The following is a 15,923-nucleotide window of genomic DNA, read 5'->3' on the forward strand; positions in this document are numbered from 1 at the left end:
TATTTTAGAGTAAACCAACAGCTGATAGTTTTTTATTAAAAAATCACAGGTAAGACATAAAGAATGATAGAATGAGAATGGCACTACTTTGCAGTCCCTTGTAAAATAAGGGATCCTTGCAATGATCATCAATGACTGAGTACCTAAAAACACCTAGGCAAAAGGTTGGTGGATAGGTTTACAACAATTAATTGCAGTAGGCTCAGAATGCCTGAGCTCACTCATCAATCTGAACAGGAGATGTAGGACATCTGGAGATACAGGACAAACAGTATGTGTCTTCTGATGTGAATCATTAGGAAATAGAGAGCAGTGCATTAAGTCTTGCCTAAAAGACTGAACCTGATCTACCAGTCTACAGGAAACTAGCCTTTACTAACAGCTTGTAGAAAACATGGAGGGAAAGATGACAGAGCATCTTCTCTTTAATTACAGATCAGTATTCAGAAAAAAACCCTCATGCTGTGACTATGAAGTTTTAAATTGTCTCTTTCCCAAACATTAAAATTAAACATTAAAATAAGCATAAGAGATGATATAGCATCCAATTAAATAGCACACTTACTTGCTGTTTGATTTTGGGCAATTTATTTGTCTATACCATAGTTTGGAGTTACAGCATTAAATGAGGTAATATATGTAGAATGATGAGAACAATATGTAAACATTTATAATCAGCAGTAATAATTATGACCATGAACATTATCATCAGTAATAATAATGAAATCCCCCAGGATGATGGTAATTTTGGTAAAAGAATGATAAAGAAAAAGGGTCAGGGGTTCCTAAAGCATGCTTTTTATATATAAAAACTGCTGGGTTGGGGCGCCTGGGTGGCTCCGTCAGCTAAGCGTGGCTCCGTCAGCTAAGCATCCGACTTCAGCTCAGGTCATGATCTCACAGTTTGTGGGTTCGAGCCCCGCGTCGGGCTCTGGGCTGACAGCCAGCTCAGAGCCTGGATCCTGTCTTCCGATTCTGTATCTCCCTCTCTCTCTGACCCTCCCCTGCTCACACTGTCTCTACCTCTCTCTCAAAAATAAAGAAAATATTAAAAAAAAAAAAAAACCTGCTGGGTTCACATTAATACTACTTAACTACTGTATTCATGCAACTGTATAGGTTCTAATTAAACAAAGAGAAAAGTGTTGTTTGTTAGAGTTAAATCCTTTTCCTCTTACCCACATACATGCAGGAAGATTTTCTTACCTTATCCAAAAGGTGTATTATCATTGGTACAAGATTGGCATCAATTACTGCTTGAACCTGCTGCTGATTTCCTGCGGTGATGTTAGAGAGGAACCACACTGCTTCCTGTGGAACAAGACCCCTTCAATTATTTCTCATTAAAAATTAAAATCTGCATCTGACCTAAATTCACTGCATTTGCTATAATGTTCAAATGATTTTATTATGGACTGAGTTCCATAAAAATTTTTTAGAAGTCTCAACTCCTCTATCCCCTTCTATATTTTCTTTGGGCAAATTGTTTATGGCTCTGATCCAAGTCATAATGAACTAACCCTTCTGAAGAATTCTTAAGCAATGTTCCCAAACATAGGACTCAAAAGAAACTTGGCTGAATAAATACTAAGGAACTGATGAGGTGTAATACAGATACAAATCCTGAAACTACTATAAATGAGATTCAGCATCCCCCTCACATAATATGCTTTATTCTCTATACTGTTGTGATCAATAACACAGTTGGTTAAGTCTCAATTATCCATGATAATGGAGACACAAAAACTGAAAGAGCAGGTTGTTTTAGTATACTTACTGTAATAAGTCATTCACTGTGCTATTTCTCTAAGAGCTAACGTGACATCACATGTGTGATTGCTTTGTTGGTCCACCTAATGATCTCTGTGTGCTACCCTTTACATTACAGTGCTGCTACTTTTGCCAAGATGACGGTAGTCAAGTTTTTCACAAGTTCATACATAATAAATACAAACTAAAACCAGTTAGTATAAAACAGAACAAGTATCTACCTCATATCCTACATAGGATATTACTATAATTTATCAAATTTAATAAATTTATTACATTTATCAGTGTAAAGGGAAACATTTTCTCTGTTAAAAAAAGTTAGTTAACAAGTTTTACTCCAGAAACTATTAATATCAGCTAGTGTGAAGTAGGCTCTTTTGGATCAGATCACAGGGCCATGTTTAATGAACCTGTTAGAGACTTTAGGGTGCTAGGCTACTTAGGTGAGCTGTTCTTGGGTTATAATCATCGGCAATGTTGTAATCAACAACCCACTGTATTTTCACAACAGCCTCAGATGCACTCCAATATCAGCATCACCAGTCAGTGCCCCCTTTCAATAGCCTCCACAAGCACACACACACACAAATGCACACACACTCTCTTATTATCTATAAAATATTAAGCTTAATTACTTAACTTACACATCAAGAAAAAGTTTCCAATCACACAACATTCAACACCCAATTATCTCTATTTCATCATTTCCAAGAGAGCCAAATGTGCACTGTTTACTATTGGTTTGGTATATACAGAAAATCATATAAATCCATGTTATAAAGAGTAAATATTCTATTTTCTCTGGATGTCTGATAGTTTATATTATAGATACTTCTGAATTCCTAATTTTACAAATGAAAACTGCTGATACTTTATATGTTATTATTATTTAGTATTTAAAAATACTTACTTTATTAATTTTCTCTTTGGGATGTGTCAGAAGTGCTGGGAAGTGCGAAAGAGCATCACAGTTCAAAACTACTTGTGTTTGCTCATCAGTTCCAGTAACAATGTTGCCCACAGCTCGAAGTGCAGCAGTCTGTGGCAAAAGATTTAATGAGATGTTCTATTATGAGAGATACATTCTTTCATTCAGGCCAACTATGCTTTTTGAGCAAGTTGTGTCTGATACAGATTTAGGAAGAGGAGTGAATAGGGACAGACAGGATTATGGAGCTTACATTATTGTAGAAGAGTCAACAAACAAATAAGGATAATTTTAGATAGTAATTAGGGCCATAACGACAGTAAGAGAGTGCTTTAGATTTTTGATTCAGTATATCAATAAACTACAAAACAAAAACACAGTGCTCTTCTGAAGGAAAGCTGCTTCATGAGATTTCACTATTAACATGAATTTGAATTATCAATTATTTTTCTATTGTATTACATCATTTTCTGTCAAGTTAAAGCTTTCTCAGGGAGGGAGGAGCTAATTCTAATATTTACAAGACAAATTGGTCCGTTTTCTCCCCTCAACTGAGACGTAATTTGTATAGCATAAAATTCACCCTTTCACAGTATACAATTCAGTGGTACTTATATATTCAAAGTTGTGCAACCATAACTAATATAGAATTCCACAACCCTTTTATCACACCAAAAAGGAGTATCTGTACCCACTGGTAGTCATTCCCATTTCCTTCACCCCCAGGGGTTCCTGACAGCCACAACAGAATGCCTGAAACATCTCTGTTGATTTGCCTATTTCAGATATTTCATATAATTAGAATTGACAGTAGGTGGCCTTTCTGGTCTGATTTCCTTCACTTAACATCATACTTTCAAGGTCCATTTGTGTTGTAGCATGTATTGATTCCTCATTCCTTTTCATGGCCAAATAATATTCCACTATATGGTTATGTCATACCACCATTTCCACCTTTTATTTAACCGTGCATTAGTCGATGAACATTTGGATTATTTTCACTGTTTGGCTATGATGAACAATGGTGCCATAAGCATTTATGTGCAAGTTTTTGGGTGAACCTATATTTTCAGTTCTCTTGGGCATCTATCTGGGAATGGAAAATGCGGGGTTATGTGGTAACTCTACATCTAAATTTTTAAGGTACTATTCAAACTGTATTCTGAAGAGGCTGTACCATTTTACATTTTTATAGCAGGGTATATGGATTCCACTTTCTCTACATCTTTGCTACTGTCTTTTTTGATCACACCATCCTAGTGCATATGTTTCACTGTTTTTTTTTTAAGGTTTATTTATTTATTTATTTATTTTTAAATGTTTTATTTATTTCTGAGAGAGAGAGAGACAGCATGAGCAGGGGAGGGTCAGAGACAGAGGGAGATATAGAATCTGAAAGAGGTTCCAGGCTCTGAGCTGGCAGTCAGCACAGAGCCCGACATGGGGCTTGAACCCACAAACTGTGAGGTCATGACCTGAGCCGAAGTCAGACCCTTAACCGACTGAGCCACCCAGGCACCCCAAGGTTTATTTATTTTTGAGAGAAAGAGAGTGTAAGCAGGGGTGACAGAGGATCTGAAGCAGTCTCTATCAGCAGTGAGCCTGATGTAGGGGTCGAACTCACGAACCATGAGATTATGACCTGAGCAGAAGTTGGACACTCAAAAGACTGAGCAACCCAGGCGCCCCTTCATTGCAGCTTTTACATTTCCTTCATAACTAATACTGTTGAACATCTTCTCATGTGCTTATTGATCACTTGTAGATCTTCTCTGAATAACTATATTTAAATGTTTTGCCAATGTTTAATGGGGTTATTTGTCTTTTTATTGTTGAGTTGTAAAAGTTCTTTATGTATTTTGGATACAAGTCACTTTTCAGATATATGATGTGACTTCCATTCTGTGGGTTGTCTTTTCACTTTCTTGATGGTGTCCTTAGGAGCAGAAGTTTTTAATTTTGGTAAAGTCCAATTTATCTACTTTTCTCTTTGGTTGCTTATGCTTGTGCTATCATACTTCAAAAATTACTGTCTAATCCAAGGTCATGAAAATCTATGCTTATGCTTTCTTCTAAGAAGTTTATACTTTTAGCTCTTACATTTAAGTGTTTACTCTGAACTAATTTTTTTAATGTCTTTATTTTGAGAGACAGAAACAGAGAGTGAGTGGGGGAGGGGCAGAGAGAGAGGGAGACACAGAATCCGAAGCAGGCTCCAGGCTCTGAGCTAGCTGTTAGCACAGAGCCCAACGTGGGGCTCAAACCCATGAACCATGAGATCATGACCTGAGCCGAAGTTGGATGCTTAACCGAATGAGCCACACAGGCACCCCTGAACTAATTTTTATATATAGGGGTCTAATTTAATTTGTTTATAGGTATATATTTAGTAAGTCTTAGGTACACTGTACAAATGTAGTTGAATCACTACATTTGTTGAATCACCATTTCCTGAAAAGATTATTCTTTGCTAAGTGAATTTTCTTGGCACCTTTGTTGAAAATCAATTGATCATAAATGTAAAGGTTTATTTCTGGACTCTTGATTGTACTTCACTGATCTATATGTCTACCCTCATACCAGTATGACAAAGTCTTTTTCACTGAAACTATGCAGTAAATTTTGAAAGTGAGAAGTCCCCAAACTGTCCTTTGTTAAAGCTTGTTTCTGCTATTTCTGGGTCCTTATATTTTCATATGGATTTTAAGATTAGCTTGTAAGTTTCTACAAAAAGGCATCTGGGATTTTAACAGGAATTGAATTTAATCTATAGGTTATTTGGGGAACATTGCCATTCTAACAATACTGTCTTCTAATCCATGAACACGGATGTCTTTCCATTCATTTAATAAGTCCTTAATTTCTTCTAAAAATGTTTCTTAGTGGAGTGCCTGAGTGGCTCACTCGGTTAAGCATCTGACTCTTGGTTTTGGCTCAGGTCATGATCTCGCAGTTCATGAATTCAAGCCCTGTGTCAGGCTTTGAGCAGACAGCGCAGAGCCTCCTTGGGATTCTTTCTCTCCCTCTCTGCCTTTCAGCTGCTCATGCTCACACACACTCTCTCTCTCAAAATGCATAAACAGAGTTTCATAGTGATCCAGCTTAAGAAATAAATTTAAAAGGAGAAAGAAAAATAAAACTGTAGAGTAAGAGGAATATAAAAACGAAGCTACCAAATGCAACGTCAACCTTGTTTTGATATGGAATTCAGTGTGAAAAAAATGAAGCAATCTGTAAAATCTGGATACTGATTGGATTTTAATATTAAGATTTTTTTAAAAGTTTATTTATTTGAAAGAGACAGAGATACTGCAANACCTGAGCTGAAACCAAAAGTCAGATGTTTAACTGACTGAGCCACCCATGTGCCCTGGAGTACTGTGATTATGTAAAAACATACTGCCTTATTTTTTAAGAAAAGCTGATGAAATTATATACTATCTGGGATGTGTCAAAATAATTTGACGAGGGGAGTTGAGTAGGAATATACAGGAAACCTACATGGAGGTTCATTACAACTATACAACATTAACTTTCTTTGAGAGCTGGCTAAAAAAAAAATTCAGCCTATTTCTGAATGAAATCCAATATTAAAGTAAAGATGCATTCTGAAAAAAAAATAAAACAAAAAACAGACCAAATACCCATACCAAGATAGAAGTAACACACTGAAGAAATGCAAATTCAAGGGTACCTGGGTGGCTCAGTTGGTTGAGCATTACCTTTGACTCAGGTCATGATCTTGTGGTTTCTGAGTTCGAGCCCCATATCAGGCTCACTGCTGTTAATGTGGAGCCTGCTTCGGATCCTCTGTCCCCCTCTGCCCCTCCCTCACTTGTGCTCTCTCAAAAATAAACAAATATTAAAGGTTTAAGGAAAAAAAAGCAAGCTTAATAATATATATCTAGTACAAGTATTTATTTTTTAAAGCTTATTTATTTTTTTAGTCTCTATACCAGACATAGGGCTCAAACTCACAACTCTTGAGATCAAGAGTCACGTGTTCTTCTGACTAGGCCAGGTAGGTGGCCCTAGTAAGAATACTTTGGTGAGCCACAAATAACCCTAAATGGTAAGCTATTCTATTAATTCCTTCTGAATTCAGCTCAGTGTTCCCTCTTTTTTTAAAGTGCTTTAAATTTTAAGGTAGTGTGTTCTCCATTTTAACTGTACATGAGTAACATCTGAAGAGCTTTTTAAAAAAGCCCAGGTTTCTAGGAAATATACCAGATTTACTAAAACAGAATTATCAGGGGTCAAGCAAGGGAAATAAAATTTTTTTTTCTTTAAGCTTCACAGTTGCTCTTAATGTCCACTCAGGGTTGAGAAAGTGAATTAGGTTAATGGTTTTCCTTATGTTATTATTGAACAGACTAAGTCATCATAAGATTAAAGCAATCTATTTACATTAGAAGGGTAGGGAGAGCTTGCTCTATTTCCCATTACCACTGCAGTTTGATAGTTATTGCTTATGATATTTGTGTGAACTTTTCATCTTCTCTTTTTTGGCTCTTTCTAGATGGTTTGGGATAAATATTTATATAGAAGGATTTAAAAATAATAAAAGGATAAAACAAAGTTAAAAAAAGATTTTAGGAGTGCATAGGTGGCTCAGTCAGTTAAGCATTAAGTACTCAACTTCAGCTTAAGTCATGAATTCACGAATCCTGAGTTTGAGCCCCACATTGGGTTCTCTGCTATCAGCTTGGAGCCAGCTTTGGATCCTCTGCGTCCCTCTCCCTATGACCTTCTCCTACTCCCTCTCTCAAAAATAAATAAAAACATTAAAAACAAAAATTTTAAATAATTAAAAGGAAATAATTTAGGAAGCCCTTGAGCAGTGTATTTCAGCACAAAGCCTTTATCATAGTGCCAATGAAGCTAAACATTAACTAAACTTGCCAGGTGCAATATGGACAGTTAAATAAAAAAGGGGAAAACAAAGGAGTAGAAGAGTAGGAAAAAATAGGAAGAAAAAAAATTAAAATAGCAGTACTTGTTTCAAATGCCACCATGTTATGACATGAATTTCCTAAGAAATTCTTAGAAACCATTAACAAAGCAGTTGACCTGGGGTGGGGTTTTTGGTGGGGTGAGACTAGGGAGATGGGGAAAGGTTCTTGTTGACTTGCAATGATCTTACCTCATTTTCTTTTTTTAATTTTTAAAATTATTTTTTTTTAAGTACACTCACACTCACCATGGGATTTGAACTCATGACTCTGAGATTAAGAGTCTCATCCTCTACTGACTGAGCTAGCCAGGTGCCCTTCATTTTCTTCATCTTTACAATGGGGATATAACCGGGGCACCTGGGTGGCTCAGTTGGTTAAGTGTCCAACTTTGGCTCAGGTCATGCTCTCATGGCTCGTGAATTTGAGCCTCACATTGGGCTCTCTGCTGTCAGCGTGGAGCCTGTTTCAGATCCTCTGTCTCCCTCCCTCTCTACCCCTCCCCTGCTCACATTCTCTCTCTCTCAAAAATAAATAATATACATTTTAAAAACTGGGGATATAATTAATACCTCACTCCTTTCAAAAAGATATCTGCACCCCTATGTTTATTGCAGTGTTACTTACAATAACCAAGATATGAAAATAACCCAAGTGTCCACTGATAGATGAATGGATAAAGACGTGGAATATATATACAACGGAATGAGCCATAAAAAGAATGAGATCGTGCCATTTACAACCACATGAATGGACCCAGAAATTATGCTAAGTGAAATAAGTCAAAGACAAAATACCTTATGATTTCAATTATATGTGGAATTTAAATAATAAAATGAACGATTAAACAAAACACAGAAACACATCTATAAATACATAGAAAAAATTGATGGTTGCTGGGGTAGAGAAGTGGAATAATGGGCAAAATGGGTTAAGGGGAGTGGGAGACATAGGCTTCCGTAATTGGATGAATAAGTCATGGAATACACAGTTAACAACATAGGGAATACAGTTAACAGTATTATAATAGCATTGTATGGTAACAGATGGTAGCTGCACTTGTGGTGAGCATAGCATAACATACAAAGAAGTTGAATCACTATGTTGTACACCTGAAACTAATGTAACACTGTGTAAACTATACTTCAATAAAGAAAAAAAAAGATTAAAATAAAGATATGTTATCAGGCTAGAAATATACTTTGAACTAATGAAATTGTCCATTTTTGAATGTCATGCTTAAAGCAAATTAGTGGCAAAAAAGAAAAACAAAACAAAAACCTTATATTATTAATAATAAACTCACCTGAACTTTGACTTCCTGGTGGCTGAGTAGAGGAACCAAGTGAGGGACTATTCCAGAGTCTATTACCATCTGTATCTGTTCATTGCCAGCATCAGTAAGGTAAGAGAGAGCCCAGACTGTATCTACCAATATCTAAGGATAAAATGAAAATTCAAATAGCCTTTGAATATTTTCTAACTTTAATAATCCTTAACCATAAAGACTAATCTTTCATTGTTCCACCACCTTCTTCCTTCCTTTCTTCTTTCACCTCAATTCACTGAAAGCTTAATTTCTATTACACTAAACAACATAACCTATCTATGAATGTCTGTTTCAAGTATGTGTATCTTTTAGCCATATTCAGTATGTTTCAGTTAATTATAATCTTGACCACAGGTTCGTATCCAAAGTTAATTCACTAAGATACACAGTACACCATACACAAAATAGGACTAGATGTATATATTCAAGGTGTTCTTAGTATCATTGGCATCGTGTTGGTGTGTTGAAAGCCAATATTTAAATATTAGGAGTATAGGGGCGCCTGGGTGGTTCAGTCAGTTGAGCGTCCGACTTCAGCTCAGGTCATGATCTCACGGTTCGTGGGTTCAAGCCCCACACTGGGCCCTGTGCTGACAGTTAGCTCAGAGCCTGGAGCCCGTTTCAGACTCTGTCCCCCTTTCTCTCTGACCCTCCCCTGCTCATGCTGTCTCTCTCTCACTCAGAAATAAATAAAACATACAAAATTAAAAAAAATAATAAATATTAGGAATATAGTACTTTCATCTTTTTCCAACCAGTTTGCTTTGCCTTATAAAACTGGAGACAACTTCTCAAATAGTGAAGTGTCCCACAGCTGCAGATGAAGACATTAAAAACAACCACAGGTCAATCTGTGTGATCTATAATCAAAAAAGTTTTAGTAAAAAAACACAAATTGCATAATTTACAGCATGTGCCAAAACTACTTATAAAAAAAACACCTCTTTAATTATACTAAAATTCAACCTATAATTTTTATTGTTATATTCTGAAGTTCAGTAGCCCATTGTGTTTCATCTTTCTTTTGTATTTTGTATTAAGTCCTAATTAGAACTTATGTCCAAAAGGAAATAGGACAACTGTTGAACTATTGCATAAATGATATAGTTATTGACAAAGACACAGGAAAAATAACTGTGCCTGGAACTTTACTTCCAAAGCTTTTCTGGAATATGAACTCTGTTAGAAGACAAGCTAGAAAGGGTTGAGACCTTTAAAATTCTAAACCAGTATTATGTTGGGGTGCCTGGGTGGTTTAGTCGGTTAAGCGTCCGACTTTCGCTTAAGTCATGATTTCGTGGTTCGTGGGTTCGAGCCCCGCGTCGGGCTCTGTGCTGACTGCCAGCTCAGAGCCTGGAGCCTGTTTCGGTCTGTGACTCCCTCTCTCTCTGACCCTCCCCTGCTCATGCTGTCTCTCTCTCTCTCTCTCCTAGAAATAAAGAAAATAAAAAAAGAAAAAAAAGAAAAAAAAAATTTAAACAAGTGTTATGTTTGAAATATCTGAGAATCTCCTGGAAGGAGAAAACAACACTTGGCTATTTATTATTCCTTTCAAAACCTCAAGAGAGCTTGCTAGTTACTGTGAATGTAAAAAGAAGACTCCAAATCAAAGAATTTACACACATAAAGTGGTACTGAAATATGTGAGAGAACTAAATTTTAATTTACAAATGTAAACCTTTTTTCTAGAGTACCAACATATGCCAAAATTGGCTGATAAAGGCAAAAAATTTCAAGTTACTTATCCATGACTATACAATTTTTTTAAAAGTCCCAACACTAAACGTCATGAATACACTCACATCAAAATCACAATTTAAACAGACTAATTTTTGTATTGAAGCTAATAGTCTATGATAAATTTACTAATTATAACTACAGTGTAATTTCAGTGTTTCACTTATGGTTTGTGGAAGCACTTTGGGTTTTTTTTTTTTTTTTTTACTTCTTTTATGGTCTGATTTAAGAATCTGCTGCTAGAAGAAGGCAAGATGGCAGTGAGGTAGGGAGCTCCGTGCATTTTGCTCCCACCCATCTATTAAACAGAGAAGGCCTGAAGCCACAGGACACTGAGCCACATTAGTCTGGGAAGAGAAAGATACAGAGTGCACTGGGGGCACCTGCGTGACTCAGTCGGTTAAGCGTCCGACTTTGGCTCAGGTCATGATCTCACGGTTCATGGATTGGAGCCTCCCGTCGGGCTCTGTGCTTCAGATTCTGTGTCTCCCTCTCTCTCTGACCCTCCCCTGCTCACAGTCTCTCTCTCAGAAATAAATAAAACATTAAAAAAAGAGAGAGAGAGACAGTAGACTGGGAAGGCAACCTCATAAGTGCCCAAACTGGGGAAGATAAAAGTGGGCCAGGACAAGGACATAGAGGGGAGGGAGCCCCCCTACCAGGGAGCTGCAGTGAGCCAAGGGGAAAAGAAAGAGCGGCTGAATCTGCTCATAGAACTGTCTCTGGAGAAGAGAAAAACCTAGGCTCAGATGGAGTGTTCTTAGTTCTAGCTGGGGTGCTGACTTTGAACTGGGTGGCCCCAGTCAACACCAGGAGAAACTGCTCCACTGCTCTCCCAGCTCCATTCCCGGCAGTGACAGGAAGGCAGCAGACTAGAGGCTGCGCTGCTGCCCTTCCAGCTCAACCCCTGGAGGCATGGAGGAGGTGGCCAACCAGAGGCTGCGCATCCACTCCCCTGCACTGATCCCCGGTAGCAAGGAAGTGGCGACCTGTGGGACCTGCAGCACTGTGTTCCGGGAGGTATCAATAAAGAGCGGACTTGGACCTGGAAACGAGGCGGGGCTTCAGACACAGAACATGGTCCAACATGGCTGCGCCCACAGTACAAGGAGATCGGACCCAAAAGAGTAATTTGCGATGCCTGGTTCGAGAAGCTACTGGGGCACCACGATTTTTCTCCCCACAACCACCAAGGCGGGACCTCAGGGAATGGCTGACGGGAGCACTGGAGGCTAAGACCTGCCTATACCAAACCACGCCCATCCCCGCTAGAGAGGTTTTTTTTTTTTTTTTTTTTTAACCGGGGNCCAAACCCCGCCCCTCCCCGCCAGAGCTGTTTTTTTTTTTTTTTTTTTTTAACCGGAGCCCAGGACAAGACCAACATGGATGCACTGCTGTGATTAATTCTAGATAAATTTTTTCTATTAAGATATATTTTCCCTTGTCTCATTCGTATCCCTCCCGTATCCCTCTGCCGGACTGGGCACTCTGGTCACTGGTTTGCTTAAACAGTCACATTTAATCCATTCTCTAGATGTATATTCTATACCTTCACCGCTACTTCTCTCTCTCTCTCTGGAGTAATCAGACTATATAGTTTCTCTGAGTAACATTATCTTCGTTTCTTTCTCCTCACCTCTTACTATATTCTCTTTCTCTCTCTGAATTAAGCCTTAGTCTTTCCACCTGGTCATTGTCCAATTTCCCTTCCTCCCTGCCCCGTCCTTTCGCTCTTCGTATATGGTCTTCCATCAGAACTGCATACACCTGCTCTTTATGTGTAGCTGGGAATTCTGGTTTTATGCTTTTAGACTATTCTTTGTCTTTTGGGTTTTTTTTCTTTTTATTATTTGTTTTTCCTTCTTCCTCCTTTGTTTTCTTTCCTTCTTTTATTTTTCCTCTCTTTTTCTTTTTCCCTTCTGATTTGAGTGTTTGTTGAATTCGTCGGTGTGTTTGCGTGCCTTTGTTCCCTGTGTGTTTGTCTGTTTTCTTTTCCAGGGCTACCTCAAGAAACAAGCCAAAGTACACATGATGGAGAGTCCCAAATACCACTACGAGTAGGGAAATAAAATAACCAAAGTCTCAACAAGAGCTACCAAGAGACACCATTCAAATTACACTTCCTGAATGGATAGGCCCTGGACACTCAAAGAGCCTTCTTTAATACAGCAGTACTTGCAGGTGCAGAGTGCAGAGCAAGCTTTTAAAACAAAGAGACAGAAAGCTAGCCAAAATGACAAAATGGAAGAACTCTCCTCTAAAGAAATTCCAGGAAGAACTGACAGCTAACGAACTGCTCAAAACAGATATAAGCAACAAAACTGGACAAGAATTTAGAACAACTGTCATAAAATTAATCGCTGGTCTTGAAAAAGGCATGGAAGACACCAGAGACACTATTGCTATAAAGACCATGGAGCTTAAAAATAGTTGTGATGAATTGGAAAATGCTATAAATGAGATGCATAATAAAACGGAGGCAATCCAATGCACTGATGAAGAGGCAGAAGAGGAGAATAGGTGAATTAGAAGACACAATTGTAGAAAAAGAGGAAGCCGAGAAAAAGAGAGAGAAACTGATCCAGGAACATGAAAGGAGCGTTTGAGAGCTGAGTGATACAAGCAAATGGAACAATATCTGTATCACAGGAATTCCAGAAGAGGAAGAGAGGGGGAAAGGCACTGAAGGAGTACTTGAACAAATTATAGCAGAGAACTTCCCCAATCTGGGGAAGGAAGCAGACACTGAAATCCAAGAGGCACAGAGAACTCCCCTCAGACGTAACTTGAATCGATCTTCTGCACGATGTATCATAGTGAAACTGGAAAAACAATAAGGACAAAGAGAGAATTCTGAAAGCAGCTAGGGAGGAAAGGGCCCTAACATACAAAGGGAAACCTATCAGAGTGGTGACAGACCTATCTACTGAAACTTGGCAGGCCAGAAAGGAATGGCAGGAGATCTTCAATGTGATGAACAGAAAAAACATGCAGCCAAGAATCCTCTATCCAGCAAGCCTGGATAGAGGGAATAGAAGGAGAGATAAAAGTCTTTTCAAATAAACAAAAATTGAAAGAATTTGTCACCACTAAACCAGCCCTACAAGAAATCCTGAGGGGGACTCTAGGAGAGAAATGTTGCAAGGAACACACGGTACCAGAGACACCACCACAAGCATGAATCCTACAAAGAACAAAATGACTCTAAACCCACATTTTTCAATAATAACACTGAATGTAAATGGATTAAACATCCAATCAAAAGACACAGGGTAGCAGAATGGATAAAAAAACAAAATCCATCTATCTGCTGTCTACAAGAAACTTATTTTAGACCCGAGGACAACTTCAGATTGAATGTAAGGGGATGTAGAAATATATATCATGCTACTGAAAGTCAAAAGAAAGCTGGAGTAACTATACTTATATCAGACAAGCTGGACTTTAAAAGTAAAGGCGGTTAACAAGGGATGAAGAAGGGCATTATATAATAATTAAAGGGTCTATCCATCAGGAAGAACTAACAATTATAAATGTCTATACACCGAATACAGAAGCACCCAAATACATAAAGCAATTAATCACAAACAGAAACAATCTTATGGACAAGAATGTGCTGATAGCAGGGGACTTGAATACTCCACTTACAGCAATGAATAGATCAACTAGACAGAAAATCACTAAAGAAACAATGGACTTGAATAACACACTGGACCAGATGGATCTGACAGATATATTTAGAACTCTACATCCTGAGGCCAGGGAATGCACTTTCTCCAAGACAGATCACATACTGGGTCACAAAGCAGCCCTCAATAAATATAAAAGAAATGAGATCATACCATGCACACTTTCAGATCACAAGAAGAAGAAGTCTGGAAAACCTCCAAAAACATGGAGGTTAAAGAATACCCTACCAAAGAATGAATGGGCCAATCAGGCAATTAGAGAAGAAATTAAAAAATATATGGGAACAAATGAAAATGAAAATACAACAATCCAAGCTCTATGGGATGTGGCAAAGGCAGTCCTAAGAGAAAAGTACATTGCACTCCAGGCCTACTTCAAGAAATTAGAAAAAGCACAAGTACAGAATCTAACAGCTCATCTAAAGAACTAGAAGGAGAGCAACAAGAGCACACCAAACCCAGTAGGAGAAGAGAAATAATAAAAATCAGGGCAGAAATAACAATATACAAACCAAAAAAACAGTTGAACAGATTAATGAAACCAAGAGTTGGTTTTTTGAAAAATAAACAAAATTGACAAACCTCTAACCAGGCTTCTCAAAAAGAAAAGAGAGAGCACCCAAATAGACAAAATCATGAATGAAAATGGACNGCATCAGCAATCAGAGAAAGGAAATAAAAGGGATCAGAATTGGCAAAGGAGAAGTCAAACTTGCACTTTTTGAAGATGACATGATAATCTACGTAGAAAACCTGACAGACTCCACCAGAAGCCTACTAGAACTGATCCATGAATTCAGCAACGTTGCAGGGTACAAAATCAATGTACAGATACGGCTGCATTTTTATACACCAATAATGAAGCAACAGAAAGAGAAATCAAGAAACTGATCCCATTCAGAATTGCACAAAAAACCATAAAATACCTAGGAATAAAACTAGCCAAGGATATAAGAGATCTGTATGATGAAAACTATAGAAAACTTATAAGGAAACTGAAGTAGACACAAAGAAATGGACAAACGTTAGATGCTCATGGAACAGAATATTGTTTAAATGTCATTACTACCCAAAGCAATGTACACATTCAATTCAATCCCAATCAAAATTGCACCAGCATTCTTCTCAAAACTAGAACAAACTATCCTAAAATATGTATGGAATTACAAAAGACCCTGAAGAGCCAAAGTAATACTGAAGAAGAAAACCAAAACGGCAGGCATCACCATCCTAGACTTTAGCCTCTACTACAAAGCTGTCATCATCAAGACAGTATGGTATTGGCACAAAAACAGACATACAGACCAATGGAATACAATAGAGAAGTCAGAATTGGACCCACAAATGTATGGCCAACTAATCTTTGACAAAGCAGGAAAGAATATCCAATGGAAAAAAGAAAGCCTCTTTAACAGATGGTGCTGGGAGAACTGGACAGCAACATGCAGAAGAATGAAACTAGATCATTTTCTCACATCATACACAAAAATAAGCTCAAAATGAGTAAAGGACCTGAA

At 37.8% G+C, this 15,923-nt stretch overlaps 1 protein-coding gene and 1 non-coding gene across 3 annotated transcripts in view; both read right to left on the reverse strand.

The window, feature by feature from the left end:
- KPNA4 (karyopherin subunit alpha 4) overlaps positions 1–15,923 on the reverse strand; it is a 70,780-nt gene that overhangs the window by 12,329 nt on the left and 42,528 nt on the right. For both annotated transcript variants that reach the window (XM_077770534.1, XM_077770535.1), the window contains exons 11-13: positions 8,957–9,088; positions 2,681–2,809; positions 1,207–1,311 (exon numbers count right to left, since the gene is read on the reverse strand). In XM_077770534.1, coding sequence (XP_077626660.1) covers positions 1,207–1,311; positions 2,681–2,809; positions 8,957–9,088 — 366 coding nt within the window. The remainder of the gene's footprint in view (positions 1–1,206; positions 1,312–2,680; positions 2,810–8,956; positions 9,089–15,923) is intronic.
- Positions 2,148–2,480, reverse strand: LOC144236879 (small Cajal body-specific RNA 7). The gene has a single exon (XR_013336677.1).

This window comes from Crocuta crocuta, unplaced genomic scaffold (genome assembly GCF_008692635.1).
Source record: "Crocuta crocuta isolate KB4526 unplaced genomic scaffold, BGI_CrCroc_1.0 scaffold226, whole genome shotgun sequence".
Classification (NCBI taxonomy): Eukaryota; Metazoa; Chordata; class Mammalia; order Carnivora; family Hyaenidae; genus Crocuta; species Crocuta crocuta.